Source organism: Salvia hispanica, chromosome 1 (assembly GCF_029641045.1).
Source record: "Salvia hispanica isolate PSC_SH4W2 chromosome 1, Shi_PSC_v1, whole genome shotgun sequence".
In the NCBI taxonomy this organism is placed as follows: Eukaryota; Viridiplantae; Streptophyta; class Magnoliopsida; order Lamiales; family Lamiaceae; genus Salvia; species Salvia hispanica.
The window spans coordinates 52,566,234-52,587,095 of NC_142692.1; the positions used below are offsets into that span (position 1 = coordinate 52,566,234).

Genomic DNA, 20,862 nt, shown 5'->3' on the forward strand with positions numbered 1-20,862 from the left:
GCATGCAATGTTGTTATTGATGATTTTGTGAAAAAAAATGCTGCATGTTTGTTAATTATGTTGAATTTGCTGGTGCAGTTATGTCAGAGTTAATTAATTCATTGATTTTCTTTCTATATTGTGATTTTTACTATTTTGAGCTACTAGTTTTATAGGTATATTGTTGGCCTAGCTTTTATTTAACACTCTGGTTTGGAAAATTGTTGGTGAATTCGTATCCGAGATCTGGTTTTGATTGGGGTGGATATTGTTTTTTATATGCCGAACTTGCAGGGCAGCAGGGATGGGTAGGATCTTGTTCTTCACGACATGCCTGATGATGATGATTACAACACCGATGATTCTTTCATTGATGATACAGAGTTGGTGTGCACTGCTCTTTCATCAAGTTGCCTTATTTTTCTGTGCACATGCTTAGTTTGATTTTATCACCCTAAATTTAACGTGTTACCATTTTTTTTACAGGAGGAATCTCCAAATATTACAAATCTTGAGAATGCCTTTGGAGAGTTGGAGAAGGCAGTTGCACAATGTATCTCACTACTTATATTACATCTTAGTTTATTTCTATTATTTTAGTATGATCCATGCCATATTTATTGTTTTGTATTTTTGCATAAACAGTTAGACCACCTTCTACAGATGCTCACCAGGATCATGTTAATCAATCTCACTCCGACAAAAAGAGATTGCCTTCAGAAATAAAACTGGAGCTTGCAAAAGTGGCTAGAATAGCGGTACTCAAAAGCAATTGAAATTTTTCCATCTTTGTTACAAAGCTAACTTATAGTACCATCTTTTATATCTATGCTTAATTGGGCAGTATAAGTCAAAACCATGTCTTTTATTGTTCAGAGCTCCTGCTATAGACGGATTCCAGAGGATGTGATCAGCCGTCTAATGACCATTTTGGGCCACTTGATGAAGATTGCGACACTGAAGGTATTTTCCCTCTTTAAGATAACGACTTTTACTTTTAAGGTTACTGTGTTTTGTTCTTCTTGCTATCTGGCTTTCACATAAAAATCGTCCATCATTGTTTTGTTGGTTGTCTTTACTGTTTGATGACCTGGAATACATATTGACTGGATGGTTTTGGTCCTGTCATCTCATTATTTTGACATTCCATATTGATATTTTGCTGTTGATAACCTTTTTTTGTGATGACATTACAGAAGTATGTCGAGATGGAACACTATGTCTTGGCTGAGACAAAGCCAAAATGTTAAAGACATGCATTCGAAATGAACTCCTCTTCTGAGATGCATGGCTTAGAAGTAGATATTTGTTGTAGAACTATTTTCTTTATCACCAACAACTGAAGCACTTTAACTTTTGGGAATATTTTTTTTCCTAAACCTTAAATTTATATGGTCATCTAAAGTTATGTTTTCCTATCAACATAGACTAATTCCTCAAGTAACAAACGAAGAGAATTGTGAAGTTCACACGAAGAGTCTAATAATGGTCTATCTTTAGTCAGACCTCTATGTTTGCGAGCTGAAGACTTTATTTTAGCAATTACAAAAGATCAATTTGATGGAATTTTGCGAAATTTATTTTTAGTAGTCTGAAATTCATTCTCTTTTATAAATCTTCGGGGGATTTAATGAGTCAGAACCATCGAATGGAATCTAACTAAAATTTTTCTTTATCCATCCATGCTACTTTCTCATTTTGTTTCTTTTGCTGTTCAAACATTATGTAGGGATGTATCCTTATTCATATGGTAAATATTGTTATAAACAAAACACTAGTTAGTCCATTGAGTCTTGTGATTAAACGGTTAGATTAATGTCACGTGCCATCTAATAATATATATTATTAGTCTAATAATGTACTATTTTAGTAAAATACTTTAGCATTTTAGTCTAACAAGGTAGATTATTAGTCTAATAAGGTAACATCTTAGTCTAATAATGCAGCTTATCACAATCATCAAATCCAAGGATACAAAGGTTGTGATTTGTGTTGTGCTTTATACTAAAGAGGTGTGAGCACCCTAATACACCCTTTTATACATAAATTTGAAAATATATGTCAATAAAATAAAGAATCTCATGTTGAGTAATAGAATGTTCACTCTATGGTAGAATGTTCGAAAAGGATAACAATGCTACAATGAAACTACTACGCAGATATATATCCAAGTATGGTTAGGGCAATAAGTTTTCCGTTCAATCTTTAACATACATAGAGCATAGCAATAAATTAGTTCCCACTCTCATCGTAAGTTTCAATTAAGATGCCTAAGATTGTAGGTTTATCGTCGCGGTTCCTACTGTTTTTGTATCTAAGATATGTAATATTAAAACTCGCCCTCGCGTGGGTAGCGCGTTTCTTTTATAAAGGAGTCTAAAAGTGAGTTGTAGCGATAACGACTAGGATTTTAGCATGTTCACATATTTTTAGGCATGGGAGGTCTATTCCATGTCACACATGATGGACTCACTATATTTTTCATAAGCTTTGGATTACATATATATATGTGTAAGTCTATAGTTATAAGCCAGTAGTATACATATGTGAAAATAATATATGGTAGTTTATAGCATTTACATCACTAGGATACCATTTATTGAGGAATCGCTCAAAGTGTGTAGGATTCTACATTTTTTTTCCTTTGATGCGCTATTCCATGCGACACGTGGTGGACTATACCGGGTGCTTTATTTGCCTGGAATTAACGCGTATTTGATTATATAAAATTATTTACGGGGAAGAGGGTGATAATTTCAACCATTTTTGTGCTTCTTGATTATGTTATATTTATCGTTGTTTTTTTATTATTGTTTAGCATTATTAGCCTCGAATATAATGTGTTCTCAAGTGTGATTACCTCGCTAATTACTGAATCATTAAGCATATCTATTGGCAGAGAAATCTTCGAGCTATGGCTAAAGTGGGATTATCCGCTAAACAAGAGAAATATGATAAAATACAGAAGATGAAACAAGAAGTTGCTGAAATGGTGAAATCACGGGCTGCGGGAAAGAAACACAAACACAGTTTCAACCATGTGTTGGAAAATAAAATTTGTAAATTATATGATTTTTATGTTGAGGTATGTATCTGATTTCTGTAGCTCAAGAGTATGGGAAAATAAACATTAAACTAATCCCCCAAAAAGATATAAATAGTATATTTTAGTTTTTTGTAGGTTTTCAATCCTAATTGTTATTTGGTTTTCATCTCAGACGCTAGAAGAATTCTCAGGACCTCCAGTCGAAACGCTATATGAAGAGGTAATTTAAATGTTGAGTTAACGCCAATGCCTTCTCTGGATAAGGTTTAGTTAATTGTGTTTGCAGAAGATATTGATAAAAGTTAATAATACTTCATGTCAGTCTGTATGTTTTTCTGTGCCTACGTTGGAAAAATAGAAGTGCACGATCTAGTGTGTGTGGTTCATGCTGTGAATTGAATATCTGTATTTGTTCTTTGCATGTTGTCTTTGTCAAACTATGTGATAACCATTATATTTGATATAATTCGTTGCTATGCAGCTGGCTTCATTGTGGCCCGGTGGCTTCATGAATATTAGTAGGATTAAACGCGCTATATACAGAGCTAAAGAAAGGAAAGGCATTCGCAGTTTCCGGGAGGTATGTTTTTAAGGTTTTTCCTTTAAGCCCCATCCTGTGCTGTTGGATTCACATAACTTTGTGGGCAAATAGTGGGACTTGTCTTTGCAGTTAGAAATTAGTGGAAAATTGATGAATTATATATGATGTTCAAAATTTATGTCATGTATAATCATTGGTTTCTCCTTACATTTACTCAATGGAGTCCCATGTTAGTGTTTCGTTGTTCTGCTCACAGTCATCCTCGTTTCATTTGTTGGCTTAGGATCGAGATAAAATCAAGGAGAAAAATGTTTTAACACAGGATGCCTCTAGCAATTCACATGGAACAAGTTAAAGAAGTTGATCACCAGCAGCAACCTACACCATATGGATACAAAGCCATAATGTTTGCAACCGAAAAAGAAAGCAAAATGGATGCACAATGCCGAAGTGACAGAAGCTAATCTTCTCCTTGAGAAGCTGGTAATTTTGTAGAGCGGAGAAAGGGCACAAACTTGAAAAGCATTGAACTTGCTAATATTTGTGTGAAAACATTGAACTTGATAATATTTCTGAGTTGTAATGAACATATATTAAATGTAAATGGATAAATAATTGAAAATGGTATAGGATTTTGGCTGTATTTTCGAGCTACCGAGAAATGTGAAATCATCTTTATTTGCACATCTAAGTAACTAACTGAGAAATTTACGTGAATTTATTGTCTCAATTTTACTTTATTTCTTCCATTCCACTTTAGTATAACACTGGTGTCAAATATAATGGTTATGATATATATAGGGAGGTGATTCATTTTAAAACCTTTTTTTTTTAAATTAGAGCACATACTATAACATTATATATCAGTTCCTGACTAAATATATGCTGGTTCATGAATATCATAAATTGATACGTTTTGTAATATCAACTGATATTAATATATTACAGAATTAATATGATTTTTAGTTTTTAAGGTTCTCATTTTAAAATTGTTCTCACTAAAACTGTACAATATAAAATAATTAGTGTAACTTTGTATTAAATAGCCATACAACTAAGCATTAATTTGTACATTCCTTTTTAATCAATTTTAATATCAATTCTATGCAACTAAGCATTACTTTGTACATTTGTTTTTAATCAATTGCAATATAAATTCTATACCTAATGAAACTTTGTATAAATGTAGCATACGAGCAAGCATTACATTCTACATTCCTTTTTAATCAATTGTAATATAAATTATATACCTAGTAATACTTTGTATAAAAACCATACAACTAAGCATTACATTGTACATTCCTTATTAATCAATTACCTATTTTAATTTATGGTGACAACCGTGATCTTACTCATATTTATGTCAAGCCAGATTTTTCAAACATCAACTAATGCTCACATTTTTTATAAAAAAAATTGTTAAATGTTTCACTATATTAATTAACTATTATAAACATCAATAGGATATTACTGTGCATATACTATAACTCATCTAACCTGCCTATCATTATCGTTACTAATAAAATTTTGATTTTGATATGTAGGTTATAACTACTTGAAAGAGTTATTATGATTTTTTTAATCGGGTAAATAGAAGAAACAGAGCTAGAAAATGAATATGTAAAAAGAATTTGGGTGGAATCTGAAATAATGAAAGTAATGTCAGTCATAATTGTAACTGTTATAAATATAAAATAATGAACTCACTCTCTCATCAACTCAAATGTAAGGTTATTTCCTTCATAAGTAGACCACAAAATTGATTGTGGAAGGCCTGAATCCGACGGGCCAGAATTGGCACGGTTTGAAACCGGCGCCATCGGTTGTGGTCGGCGGCGGCCGGGTGAGGTTTATGGTGGAGATGAATCCCCGGGAGACCACGATTGTTTCTTGGATAAAGCATCTCAATGAGGTCAATTTGAGTGAGCCCGAAGGGCCTGATCCGTCTGCTCCGGGTTGAAGCCTGTGGGACCTCGTTGAGGAGCTGCCACCTCCTCCTCCAACAGCTTCTCGTATGAATGAAACTGCGGATAATGAATCGAAGGAATCGCAGACGAAATGTTTGAGCAACGTGATTGAAAGGATCTAAAGAATGTATGCGGTAAGATTGTCATTTTCATTAATTTTCATTCTATATTGTTGCCATTTAACACTCTGGTTTGGGAAATTGTTGGTGAATTCATATCCAAGATTCGATTTTGACTTAGGTGGATTTTGGTTGGCGTATGTGGAATGAAGAAAATGAAAGCCACGATGAAGATGGAACGAACTCGGATGCATTCTTTCAATCCTTTCTATCACGTTGCTTATACGGTTCACCTGTGATTCCTTCGATTTGCTAGCCACCGTTTCATTCATATGAGAAGCCGCCGCAGCTAGGAGTAGGCAGCTCTACAATGGCGTCGCCACGGGCTTCAAGAGACGGGCCCGGAGGCGACAGACCGGGCCCTTGGCATCACTCAAATTTGCCTTTTTCAGAAGCTTTTTCCAGGAAACAATCGTGGTCTCCTTGGGATTCAGCTCCACTTTAAACCGCACCCGGCCGCCGCCAACCTCCACTGACGGTCCCTGTTTTGGTTCGGGCCCATTTTCGGGCCGGGCAGATTTGGCATCTTTCACCATCAATTTTGTGCTCTATCAATAGAGAGAAATAGGGTTGAACTTTTGGATGTGTAACGGTAACAACTATTTCTGTTACAAGGGACAAATGATTTTACCCAATTTATTTGCAAATTCATTTTTCTTCTAACTAAAATGATTTGAACAATCACAATAACTCTATCGAATTAAAAAGCATAGTCAATTATAGGTTTAAATCAAGCACATTTATATGATTTCCCTTTACTCTTTTTAGGTAATAAAAGAATGCACACAATTGAGGAGCAATTATGCACATCGTTCACATAATAAATTTGATATATGCCAGACAAAATTATTACTCCATCCGTCCCTAAAAATTTGTCCCATTTTTCTATTTTCGTCCGTCCCACAAAATTTTTCCAATTTCATTTTTACCATTTTTGGTGGTGGACCACATATTCTACTAGCTCATTCATACGCACATTTTACTGTAAAACTAATATATAAAAGTAGAACTCTCATTCCACTAACTTTTCAACTCACTTTTCATTACATTTATTAAAACCCGTGCTAGGTCAAAGTGGGACAATATTTGGCGGACGGATGGAGTAGTATACATACTTGACACTAGTTGATTTCCTGCCTGCAAAACTCAAAATAACAATTATACGCACCCACTAATATCATCTTCACGTTCAAACTGTCTCCAATCATACACTAAATCTCATTTTTCGTCTAGGAAATTTCTGTAGTTATACTGCAAATTCAAATACTCCTTCTGTCCTACAAAGATTGTCTCAAATTCAAATACTCCTTCTGTCCTACAAAGATTGTCTCACTTTGATCAGATACGGATTTTAAGAAATGTAATGAAAAGTGAATTGAAAAAGTTAGTAGAATGTGGGTCGTACTTTTATACATTAGTTTTATAATGAAACGAGAGTAAGAATGAATAGTAGGGTTGTGATGCAATAGGGTTGAACTTTGAAGAAACAAGCTTGGATTTCAGTTGATGAGAAAGAGGAAATGATTATTTAACTTTTCTCATACTCTTTGGACATGTAACGGTTACATCTATTTATGTTACAAGGAATATTATTTTACCGAAATTATTTGCAAAATTATTTTTATACTATTTAAAATGATTTGAACAATCACAATAACTCTATCAAATTAAAAAGTTTATTCAATTTAGGTTTAAATCAAGCAAATTTATATGATTTCGCTTTTACTTTTTTTAGGTAATAAAAGAATGCACACAATTGAGGAGCAATTATGCACATCGTTCACATAATAAATTTGATGCCAAACAAAATTATTACACCATCCGTCCCTGAAATTTTTTCCCAATTTTCTATTTTCGTATGTCCTACAAAATTTGTCCAATTTCATTTTTACCATTTTTGGCGGTGGACCCCATATTCTACTAACTAATTCCTACTCACAATTTATTATAAAACTAATATATAAAAGTAGGACTCGTTCTTTGTTGTTGTAGCTGGGTAGCCTCCGATATGGCAAGGCTATTAAGTCAGAGATGGGCTTTGAGACGGGATCAACTACAATTGGCCTATCGCTTCTGTAGACTATTCCTGGTGAGTTGCCTACCCGAGCCCGAACTCGCTTAAGGGAAAAAGAGCAAGCAACTGAAGACATCACATCGCTTTCTTCCTCCAAGACTATGCTACCATTAACTTAACATGCTAGCACGCCTAGCAACTTTCTTTCGAAAAGACTAATCAGCCTTTCGCTCGTCCCCTAGGAAAGAGAATTCCCATTCCCCGGTAAAAAAAAAGTACTACTTACTTTGCAGCATATGAAATAGCTATAGCTGCGGGTTCGTGAAAAGAGTCATTCTGCTGAGGAATGGAAGCTGCCTTACAGCCACCCTTTGCTTTTTTTCTTACCGCTACGTGGGGAATTTTATATTCTACGATCCTTGCTTTCTCGGGCGATGATTCTTGGCTTGGTTGGCCACTCTGCTATGTTGATGTTGGGTTCCCATCGAGAAATTAATTCATTGTTGAAGAACTCCCCCCCTTTGACTCGCCATGCCACTATATCCATAATGACCGGCGAGTCGGAACATGTACGAATATAACCACGCGGAGCGCCGGACCGGTCTATCGAAGAAAGAGATCATTGAGCCTATTTTGCCGTTTGGAACCCTAACGTTTTTTTGAATTTCTAATAATATATAATAAGAATAAGCTAAGGGAGTTGGGAATCGCAAGAATTGAGAAGTCCTCCATTGAATTGAATAGGGTGAGAAAGACAGGTTCGGAAATGGCCGTGAGCAGTAAGCAGCAGATCTCCCCTTATTTTGGGAAAGCTGGCGGCCGCGTGTGAATTCTTTCAAGGCAAGGGGGAAAAGATATGGTAGTGATCTCACTCGTTATTCCTTCAATCGATAAATTGGCAAGTCTGGAAGACCGGGTTCAATAGCAACCTACTTACTAAAGGCAAATCTGGCACTTCATTCCCCGGGTTGGACGATATATTCATCGGTAATGGTTTGCCTATCACTCATATTGGCTCTCTTAAATTACCATAATCTCTTCCATCCCTTCATTTATGTGCCAGAATAGAGAGAGATTTGGTAGGAAAGTGGAAGATACTTTTTTGTATATGATAATCAAAGGGAGTGGGAAAGCTGCAGTAATTCTTTGGAAAAGCCCGGTTCTCTTTGTCTTCGAGCTTTCATTCCTCAATCCACTGATTCGTTCCTTCATATACCTCCCCACCAATAGATAGAGACAAATGGGAATAACCGAACCATGTCTACAAAATGCCACATTCCACTAACTTTTTCCACTCACATTTTATTATTTAATTTAAATACTATAATTACTAAAAACATTTCCACAATATTAAAATGCATTATAAATATTCTAAATACTATTATATATTAAAAAAATAAAAAAGTGCATAATTGAAATCCTAAAAATAAAAAATTGAGTAATTAAATTCCTAATTTGATGAAGGTTAGTTGTATAAAAGAATATGAGAGAAATATGAGAGAGATAATTTCATGTAAAAAAATGGATGACGGCACGAGTGCAGCGGCGAGCACGCCGCTTGTCGTGCCTAAGGCAAGGACGAGCTCTTCTGCAGGAGCACCCGTTGCAGATGCTCTTTGTATACATACTTGATACCAGTTGATTTCCTTCCCGTCAAACTCAAAATAACAAGAATATGCACACACTAATATCCTATTCATGTTTAGACTATTTATAATCAGTACGCTAAATCACATTTTTAGCCTTGGAAATTTATGTAATTATACTGCAAATTAAAATATATTTTTTTGCATTTGTCTATGGAACATAATGAACTAGGAGTATATACTGTAGCTACTACAAAAATTTTGTGAGACATCTCCCTCGGTCCCACTCTAAAAGTGAACCATTTTCCTTTTCGGATGTCCCACTTTAAACGACACATTTCTATAAATAAAAACATCACTCTTTCTACTGTTTTCCTATCTCGTATTTAATTCTCTCCACTTAACTAATAAAACAACACTACATAAAATCTCGTACCGAAATGGAAATGTTGTAGTTAGAGTGGACAGAGGGAGTATATTAATATAAAATTTGAATTTGATATAAATACTTGGAGTTAAACTACTTTTATATGCATATACTTTAAAAATAAATTTGAAACTACAGTAAAAAGTTGGAAATTGCCCTCATAACAATTTTAGTGAAACATGTAAAATTGTTTTTAAAAGAAATGAGGATATATTGATGTTTAAGATCACGGTTGTCATCTTAAAACTTAAAAAGTATGTAAAGTTGGTTGGGCTAAACTAGATTGCGTAGAAAGCTTTCATATATTTTTAAAAATTTTACATATTTTTATATTTTATAGTATTATATATTATATAAAAAAAAAAATAGTTATATCTACCGGGGCGCATTATGGTCAATAAGTGAAATTCTGTTAAAAATCAAAACAAATCTCAGCCCTTGGATCCTGAGATTGGATGGATATGATAAGTTACATTATTAGTCCAAAATGCTACATTATCATTATTAGACTAAAATGCTACATTATTGTACTAAAATAGTACATTATTAGCTAAGTTACATTATTTGACTAGTAATCTACATTACTAGATGACACGTGACAATAATCTAACGGTTACATTACAAGATCCAATGACTGAGATTTATTTTAATTTTTGACAGAATTTCACTTATTGATCTGAACACGTCCCTATATCTATATAATTTTATATTTTTACTTATAATTCATTTATATTCTATTTTAGAATTATATGAAATACTATATTATTTTCTCCATCCCACCTATGGTTTCTTTAGGCCGTCTCAACTATAGCTTAATGCATTATTTATTGGCAAAAAGACCAAATAAAAAAAGAAGAATATAGTAAAAGACTATTATTGACCTATATATAAAAATAGTGTAACATTTATATTGAAAGGTTAAACTTTGAAGCAAAAATTTAAATAATCTCACTGTGAATTTATCTACTTTAATAATCAATTACTCCCTCCATTCTTCAAAATTAGAAACTTTTGAAATGACACATAGTTTAATGTAAAATTAGTAAAGTAAGACAAAGAGTGTGTTAGTGAAAAATGAGTAACACCTCATTAGAGAGATAAATTTCCTAAAATTAGTAAAGTAAGAGAGAGATAGAAAGAAAAATGTATTAGTGGAAAATGAGTCACACCTCATTAGAGAGACAAATTTCGTAACATAGAAATTTTTTTATTTTTAAGACAAATTTCGTAACATAGAAATTTTTTTATTTTTAAGAGACGGACCAAAAAAGAAAGACTTTCTATTTTTAGAGGACGGGGGAGTATTAACTAATAAGATTCTAAATTAAATACAAACAGATGATTCAATACTCTAATTGGGTAAAAGTTAATTATAATCATTCATTACATAAATAAAACTAAATGTTCAAAACTGAAATTGATAATCCGTTCCCTCGTAGTTGAGTAATTTTTATATATTGTAACACTTTTATTCTCTCTTACTTTTTTCTCTCTTATTTTATTCTCTCTTACTTTCTTATCTATTTATTTAACACACTCAACGTCTATTTCTTAAATCCAGTGCCGAAAAACTTCACCTCAACTATGAGGGAACGAAGTGGTATAAAATTTCTAAAAGTATACAAATTGTTAGTGACACATAAAAATCGGTTTTAATTTAGTTAACGGACTATTTTTAGGCTTCGAAATATCTCAACTCACAAGTGACAAAATAAAAGCGAATAAAAGCTTTAAAGGGTAATGAAAAATGTTGCAAACCATAACAACAATCTCGTATGGGCAGTGCAGTTGGTTCCGGAGAGATAGATTTGCAAAAATGACCAAGGACAGAATCTCACTACTGCTGTGTAGTTGCAATACCTTTCAAACACAAGTGTGAGGCATGGGAGGTTGCCTTTTGGCAAGATAGTGGCTTACATCCCTCTGCCTTTAGGCCAGGATGAAGGAAACCCTTAGGGCCTTATTAGTATAGTGGGATGAAATGACATTCCTACCTTCATTTACACATTTCATTTAGAATCACCATTCCATTCCACATGGTACTAGTCATTCCTTCCATTTAGCTAAGGAAGGACCATTCCATTCCATTTTTCTGTTTTCTTTTTATTTTAGATTTTAATTATAAAACCTAGTAGTATTATACTCCCTTCACGAAAAATAGACCACATTTGGCATTTTTGGTTGTTCACGAAAAATAGACCAAGTTTGAAAAAGCGCCTCACATTTGCTACCTAACACAATTAAACACTACTAATAACATAGACCTGCATTCCACTAACACTACTTGTCTTTTACTTTTTTCACTTCTCTCTTACGTACCATTCACAATGTGGTCTATTTTTCATGGATGGAGGGAGCATTATATTTAAATTTAATATCAGTCAATTTTATAATTAAATTATAATTTTAGAATTTTTAATTATTAATAAAAATCCACACTACGCACACATTGCGCACACACACACTATACACACTCTCTCCACACACTACACATAATTTACACACACTGCTCAATTTCATTCCATTTGTATTCGTTACATGAACCAAGCACAAGAATGGAATGGAATCCACATTCTATTCACATCCTCATTCCATTCTCATCTCCACTCCATTCCCTCCTTATTCCATTTCATCATAATAAGAAGCCCCTAAGGGTTAGGATTTCAATTTTTTTATTTTTTTTTTCATGAACTGTAACAACAAAACAATTATAAATAAACAATTAACTGGGAACAAAATACTGCTAAGTGGTATTTTTTTCAAGCTTGTAAGAAACGTGAAGTCACGTTTATTGCATAGTATCAGACCGCAAATTTACGTGAATTTTATTTTAAGCCATTCCACTTTAGCGGAATAATGGTTCAAATATAACGGATAATTTTTATAAATAATACCATACAAGTAAGCATTGCATTGTATACTCCATTTAAACAAAAATGGTTCAAATATAATGGTTATTTTGTACATATATATACCCAGAGTCCTATTAACCACAAATCCACCCTTAAAGAGTGAACTAGAGATCAAATTAGGGCCACTCATTTTTCTTAATCTTATGGTTATGATTAATTTACAATTAATTTAATATTTTATTAAATAAAAACTTTTTGTTTTGGATTTTTTTAATTTTTTTTAATTTTTAAATTTTTTTAAAATAATTTTTAATTTTTTTTTATTCGATAAAAACTCGCTGGAGTAAATAATGAACTATATTCACTACATAATGAACTAAATGAATGTATGTTATGAACTTATTACTTCATTCAGTCGTGCTATTACTTTATTCCGTTAGTTTATTACTTCATTTATTCATGCTATTACTTCATTCTATTAGTTTATTACTTCATTCAGTCATGCTATTACTTCATTCCATTAGTTTATTACTCCATAATGTGTATGACATAATTATCTTTTAGTTGGGTTTAGAGTTATTACTTCATTCCGTTAGTTTATTACTTCATTTATTCATGCTATTACTTCATTCTGTTAGTTTATTACTTCATTCCATTAATTTATTACTTCATAATGTGTTATGACATAATTATCTTTCAGTTAGGTTTAGGGTTATTACTTCATTCCGTTAGTTTATCACTTCATTCAGTCATGTTATTACTTTATTCTATTAGTTTAGTACTTCATTTTGTTAGTTTATTACTTCATTCCGTTAGTTTATCACTTCATTCAGTTAGTTTATTACTTCATTCAGTTATGTTATTACTTCATTTCATTAGTTTATTACTTCAATTCATTAGTTTATTACTTCATTTTATTAGTTTATTACTTCATAATGTGTTATGACATAATTATCTTTCAGTTGAAATAAATTCAGTATGTAAAGAATGCAAAAAATTACTTCATAACATATATTCATTTAGTTCATTATGTAGTGAATATAGTTCATTATTTACTCCAGCAAGTTTTTATCGAATAAAATAATAATTTAAAAAAAAAAATTCTAAATTTTTTTTTAAAAAAAAAAAAAATTTTAAAATTTAAAATGTTTTTTTTTAAAAAATAAATTAAAAACATTTTTATTTAATAAAATACAAAATTAATTCTAAATTAATCATAACCATAAGATAAAGAAAAATGAGTGGCCAAAATTTGATCTCTAGTTCGGTCTTTAAGAAAGGTTCGACATTGATCACAACTCTATATACCCACACAAGTAAGCATTATTGTAGATTCCTTTTAAAGAATATTAGTTTAAATAATTAAGGGATATTAGCACCTAATATCTTGGAACTTTAAAAAAGTAGGGCTTTTTTCACGAACTTTGAAATTGGCAAATAATATCACGAACTGTTATTTCCCATAAGTGAAAAAATTTCGTCTATATTAATAGATTGAAGAACAAATTTGTAGGGTGTGCTTCAAGAAAAACTATTCTCAAATATTGAAAATCTTGAAACTCTCGAAGTGGTTATCGAGAAATTACGAAAAAAATCTGTATCATGATATTATTTACCAGAATCTTTTTACTAGTGGGAAATAATAAACTCGGGTAAAATTCATGATATTATTTGCCAATTTCAAAGTTCACGGAAAAAAAACCCAACTTTTTGAAAGTCTGATATTAGGTGCCAATATCCCAATTTAAAAATATGACAGACCAAAATAATAACACATACTATGTACTCCCTCCGTCCCAAGGAAGATGTCCCCTTTCTTGGACGACACATGATTTTATGCAAATTTATTTTGTGTGTTAAGAGGAGAGAGTAAAGTAAGAGAGAGGGAATAAAGTAGAGATAAATGTGTTTCCATTTTAAGTAATGAGTCATTTTAGTTAGGACAAACTAAAAAGGAAAGTGGGTCAACTTCAATGGGACGAAGGGAGTAACAATTAAATTTCTATATCAAATAGTATAAAGCTAGGATAAATACTATTAAAACATATAATATCAAATGGAACATTAGAGAAACTAAAAAAATGACAATGTTCAAATTGATTGTTTAAATATAGCCATACAAGTAAGCATTACATTGTAGATTCTTTTTTAATTAATTGTAAAATCAAATGTATATTAGAATGTCCACGAAAAATGTTGTATCATTGATACGGTATATTACCTAGGATTATCCTCATATCTATTATTTAGTTAGTTATTGATTTCCGATATCTTTTCATATATTCTTAGTATCTTTATTTCTTGTTCCCTAAGTCAGAATAGTCTTATAAATAGGAGATATTGTATTCTTCTATTTCAATTAAGAAATATCAATTATCCTTTTATTTTATCTTTACGCTTTTATCGTATCATTCCTGGTTTGATCGACCGGCAAAGCTCCGACGACTACCTTTTATCCTTAAATTTGACGCCGGAGTAATCGTCGGGCAACAACTCCCGCGACGTTCGACGCAAATTATCCGAGTTAAGGAACTTCATCCTTAACAATTGGTGCTTCTATTTTCGAACTCATGGCTGAAGTCAATCTTTCTTCATGGTCGGAGATATCGCACGCATCTGAAGGCTTGCAATTGACTTCAACAGCAGTAACGTGGGTGAATATTCTCGCTAGGTTGGCTAGAATCGAGTCCCTATTGCTAGAGCATGAGCGCAGGGTAGCAGCAATGCTCCCTCCGTTGCAACCCGAACCTGATCCACCCGACCGAACCCAGCGGTACACCTAAGCACAGGCACCTTACCCGCCCTAACAGCCACCATATCAGCCATATCCGCCACATAACAACCTTTGGAGCTTGCCTGACGTTGTTGATGTTTCAACCAATTCAGCACCGCCGACGCCCCCTGTGCCGATGCCAGAGTCATACCACCGCTATATCCAACCTGCTGCAGCTGCTGTCCGGCAACCACCACAGCTCGGTGACCCTTCTTCTTGGGTCAATATGCCACAACATCAGGTTCTGAATTCAACTCCGACATATATAGCCTCGGCGATTTCCCCGACAGATTCCACTCAAAGCCGCTTCTGCCATGGACAGTATTTTGCTGTGATGCAGCCACAGCTCAGTCCGCCAAACCACTGCTGTTCAGCAATGACACTGCCCGCTGCAGCCCCGCCGACACCTATGTCGTGCTACACTATTACGGGAAAGCTCTATGGGGATCAGATTCCTGTAAATGGATCACCCGAAATAACCGCTGTTGATAGTCAAAGTAATGTGGCTAATTCTGTTGGAAACCAGATTAGGCCAAATATGTTGATCGAGGGATATTCAGATTTGCCATGTAAAAATGGTGGAAAAGTTCATACAGTACACACATGGACCGATCTTGCTGCTAGGAAGCCGCTTCAATCCATTGATGAGACTAGACCTGAAAAAGGAGCACCTGAAGAAGACTCCGAGGAAGAGATCTCCGATGTGGAGAGGGATCCTGCTAAAGATCTTCAGGAGCATGTCGAATGGCTCAAGGTTGAGCAATGCATGTTGATTGAGGAAAAACGGTCAGTTGAGCTCAAGGCAGAAGAGCTCGATATAGCACTGATGGAGATGGTTAAGCAAGATAATCGTCGACAATTAAGTGCTAAGGTGGAACAGAGAGTTGTATGGGCTTCGGACCGCTCTAGTTGAAAAGCACGAACAAGAGAACACAAGGACTCGGATCCAACACAGTCCTCCCTCGGTGATTTCTTATGGGAATAATGAAGGGAGTCGTTCAACTATTCGGTGTGCGTTTGATCCCGGTGGGGATAGCTTGCCAAAGTTTCTGTTTGCGACGCTCGTTGGTGTGTCGTGGTTCCCACCTTGAGGACAAGGTGATTTTAACCGTGGGGGAGTTGATACGGTATATTACCTAGGATTATCCCGATATCTATTAGTTAGTTAGTTATTGATTTTCGATATCGATCATATATTCTTAGTATCTTTATTTCTTGTTCCCTAAGTCAGAATTGTCTTATAAATAGGAGATATTGTATTCTTCTATTTCAATTAAGAAATATCAATTATCCTTTTATTTTATCTTTACGCTTTTATCGTATCCTTCCTGGTTTGATCTACCGGCAAAGCTCCGACGACTACCTTTTATCCTTAAATTTGACGCCGGAGTGATCGTCGGGCAACAGCTCCCGCGACGTTCGACGCAAATTATCCGAGTTAAGGAAGTTCATCCTTAACAATCATCTTGTCATTTTGGGATGTCCAAAGAAATAGTTTCTCTCTAAAGTTGAAAAGTTTCTCTTTCATATTTTTCCTACTTTTTCTCCTCTCCTCTTTATCAATTTTTCCTCTTTATTTCTCTTACTTTACCTACTTTTTTTTTCTTTTTTACTTGACCAATTTCTCATTAAAACTCGTATATCAAAATAGAAAATATTTTTTACAGAGAAAGTAATTAAACTTGTATCCCAAATAGTAGGTAAAGCTAGAATAATTACTATTAAAGCATAGTTACTAATACCAAATGGACTACAAGAGAAACTAAATAAAATGACAATGTTCAAATTGATTGTATAAATAGCCATATAAGTAAGAATTACATTGTAGAATCGCTTTTAATTAATTGTAAATTTAAACCTATACTCTATACCTACTTTAATTTATGGTGACAACCGTGATCGTATTCATTTTTTTTTCAAGCCATAATTTCTAGGTTGCCCGATTGGATTCTTCCTAAGGTCAACTTATCCTCATGCTTTTTATAAAAACAATTGTTAAAGATGGCCGAGAAATTCTGTACCGGTCTGAGGTACGAGATAAGGATGACTCTGGCCAGTCATGAAGGACTGTCCTACACTGAAGCTCTAGGACGAGCACTAGATATTGAGGCAGCTATGCCGGGAGAGAAAACCGGGTCAGCTGTGAATCATGCTCCACCCCCAACTCAGTCCCAAGCATACAGGGACAAGAGGAAATGGGAAGGACCACAGGCCCAATCTGAGCCTAAGCGGGGAGGATATGGACCAAGCAAGCCACAGGGTGGCGGATATCAAACTAGCCCTGGATCATTCAAGGGGAACACCTTAAGGTCCCGCGAATGCCCCAAATGCAACAGACTGCACAACGGCATTTGCAAGTCAGGGACGGATGGTTGCTTCAACTGCGGGAAGACTGGGCACTTTGCCAAATACTGCCCAAACAAGACTTCAGGGATGGGAGCAAAATCTCACCCGTCAGCTCAGCGCCCACGACTGTGCGCAATGAATGTTCAACCTGGAGCAAATCCACGACAGGCACCGAGGAATCAGCAGCAGAGGCCAAAACTCCCATCACAGGCTCGAGCTTATGCAATGAGGCAGAAGCAGCCAGAGGTGAACTAGGGAAACTTGGCAGGCATGGGTAAGCTCTTCAATACCCCTGTTATGCTTCTATTTGATACTGGTGCTTCGCATTCGTTTATTTCTGCAAATTGCGTGACTACTTTGAAACTCGCTACTAAGGAGTCAGAACATAGAATGGAAGTAGTCTCCCCAGTAGGAGGTCGTATAGAGATTTCTCGTACTTGCTCGAACTTAGAGATCACTCTGGGCGAACTTAAGGTTGTAGCGAACAACTTGAGTGTTATGATCATGTGGGATGTGGACATAATACTAGGAATGGACTGGCTGGCTGAAAACCATGCCACGATCCTTTGCAAAGAGAGGCAAATTTCTTTTGGAAACCCCGAAGGTGAAGCTAACCGCTTTAACGGAATTTCTTTAGGAACGCGAAAATCTGTAATCTCGATGTTGCAAGCCAACAAGCTGATGGGGAAAGGATGCCCCGCATACCTTGTCTACTTGAACAAAGAGGAGAAAGACGAAAGAAAATTGGAAGAGGTCGACATCGCTCGCGAATTTCCGGATGTGTTTCCTGACACACTACCGGGTTTGCCGCCAGACAGGCAAGTGGAGTTCACTATAGATCTAGAACCAGGATCTGCTCCAGTATCAAAGGCACCGTACCGAATGGCCCCAAAGGAACTAGATGAACTGAAGGTACAGCTGCAAGAACTCCTAGACCTGGGATTCATCAGACCCAGCGTCTCGCCATGGGGAGCACCTGTACTGTTCGTCAAGAAGAAAGACGGGACCATGAGGATGTGTGTGGACTACCGAGAGCTTAACAAGCTGACTCTCAAGAACAAGTATCCCTTACCCAGGATCGACGATTTGTTTGACCAGCTCAAAGGAGCTAGTGTGTTCTCCAAGATGGATCTGAAATCGGGATACCACCAGCTGAAGATTATACCAGCGGATGTGCCCAAGACGGCCTTCCGAACCAGATATGGTCACTATGAGTTTACGGTGGTGCCGTTTGGACTAACGAATGCACCGGCAGTGTTCATGGACCTGATGAACCGCGTTTTTCATCCTTACCTCGACAAGTTTGTCCTAGTCTTTATCAACGATGTGCTGATATACTATAAGAATAGGAAGGAACGTGAAGAGCATTTAAGGACTGCTCTAGAGACGCTTCGGGCGGAGAAGTTGTATGCCAAATTCAGCAAGTGCGAATTCTGGCTCAATGAGGTGAATTTTCTTGGACATATTGTGACAGCGGATGGGATCCGAGTGGACCCTGCAAAAGTGGAGGCGGTACGAAATTGGAAGGTACCAACTACTCTCAACGAGATCCGAAGTTTCTTAGGACTGGCCGGCTACTTTAGAAGATTCATTGAAGGATTCTCGAAGATTGCACGGCCGATGACTTAGCAACTCAAGAAGGTAACCAAGGTCTCATGGTCTCCTGAGTGCGAGGCGAGTTTTCAGCTGTTAAAAGAGAAATTGACCAGCGCACCCGTACTAGCAGTCCCAGAGCTAGGGACGGACTACGTTGTGTATACGGATGCCTCCAAGAGCGGACTTGGATGTGTGTTGATGCAGAATGGGAAGGTGATCGCTTATGCGTCACGGCAACTCAGGCCACACGAGCTCAACTACCCAACACACGACCTAGAACTGGCAGCAGTGGTCCTTGCCTTGAAAATTTGGAGACACCACCTATATGGAGTTAGGTGTGAAATTTTCACGGACCACAAGAGTCTCAAGTACTTCTTCGAGCAAAAGGATTTGAATATGCGACAGAGGAGATGGCTCGAATTAGTAAAAGACTATGACTGCGGCATAAATTACCACCCAGGCAAGGCCAACGTTGTGGCAGACGCGTTGAGCCGGAAGACTCAACACCAAGTGGCAGTCCTTTTCACTCAGGAAGAGGAATTGCTGCGAGAATTCGATAGAATGAGTTTAGAAATGGTGCGAGCACCCGAAACTATAGAAGGCATAGTTTCTACTCAAGTAGTCATTCCCGATTTGAGAGGCAGAATCATCGAGGCCCAGAGACGGGACGAAAACTCTAGAGAAGTTGCGCCTAAAAGTGAGAACGGGCGAATAAAGAACTACCAGGAGGAGGCAGATAACGCCCTCACATTCGAAGGGAGATTGTGTGTGCCGAACCAGGAAGAGCTCAGAAACGAGATAATGAGCGAGGCACACGATACTCCATACACCGCCCACCCAGGGAGTACAAAGATGTATAAGGACTTGAAGAAGAAGTTCTGGTGGGACGGCATGAAGAGAGATATAGCATCTTTCGTTGAGAGGTGTCTTGCCTGTCAACAAGTGAAGGCACTACACCAACGACCTTATGGAAAGTTGCAGCCGTTGGAAATTCCCGAGTGGAAGTGGGAACACATGGCTATGGATTTCGTTACGGGATTGCCGAAATCTCAAAAAGGAAATACTGCAATCTGGGTGATAGTGGATCGTCTCACTAAGAGCGCCCATTTTGTACCGATACCTATCACATACGGGTCAGAGAAGCCAGCCCAGTTGTATGTGAAGGAGATCATTCGCCTGCAAGGCATACCAGTGACGATTACGTCAGACAGAGATGCTAAATTCACGTCCAGATTTTGGAAGAGCCTACAGAAAGAGCTAGGGACACAGCTGAATTTTAGCACTGCTTTTCATCCACAGACCGACGGGCAGTCGGAGAGAACGATTCAAACACTAGAGGATATGCTAAGGGCAGTAGTGCTCGATAGAGGGAGCAATTGGGAACAAGTACTGCCTCTGATAGAGTTTGCCTATAACAATAGCTACCAGGCAACGATTGACATGGCTCCATACGAAGCTTTATACGGAAGGAAGTGTAGATCACCCCTCTATTGGGATGAGGTTGGTGAGAGGAAAATTCTGGGCCCAGATGCGGTCGAAGAGATGATAGAAGTTGTCAGAAAAATCCGAGAGAGGATCAAAGAGGCTCAGGACAGACAGAAGTCCTATGCAGATCT

At 36.1% G+C, this 20,862-nt stretch overlaps 1 protein-coding gene and 1 long non-coding RNA gene across 2 annotated transcripts; both read left to right on the plus strand.

Annotated features, from left to right (window-relative positions):
- Positions 1 to 651: 651 nt before the first annotated feature.
- Positions 652 to 1,194, plus strand: LOC125219740 (uncharacterized). Its single transcript, XR_007176202.2, has 3 exons — positions 652 to 737; positions 856 to 942; positions 1,176 to 1,194. It is a non-coding gene; the product is annotated as an uncharacterized LOC125219740 (long non-coding RNA).
- Positions 1,195 to 17,920: 16,726 nt separating this feature from the next.
- On the plus strand, positions 17,921 to 18,488 carry LOC148934119 (uncharacterized). The gene is made up of 2 exons (XM_089062195.1): positions 17,921 to 18,403; positions 18,465 to 18,488. Exons 1-2 carry the CDS (start codon positions 17,921 to 17,923, stop codon positions 18,486 to 18,488), a joined length of 507 nt encoding a protein of 168 aa, XP_088918321.1.
- The last annotated feature ends 2,374 nt before the right edge of the window (positions 18,489 to 20,862 follow it).

What these genes read in the sequence shown, in the direction of transcription:
- LOC148934119 (XM_089062195.1), top strand. Translation starts at nt 17,921, where the DNA reads ATGGGTAAGCTCTTCAATACCCCTGTTATGCTTCTATTTGATACTGGT. An exon ending in ACGAAAGAAAATTGGAAGAG is followed by an intron (nt 18,404 to 18,464) that starts GTCGACATCGCT and finishes GTTTGCCGCCAG; the next exon opens with ACAGGCAAGTGGAGTTCACT.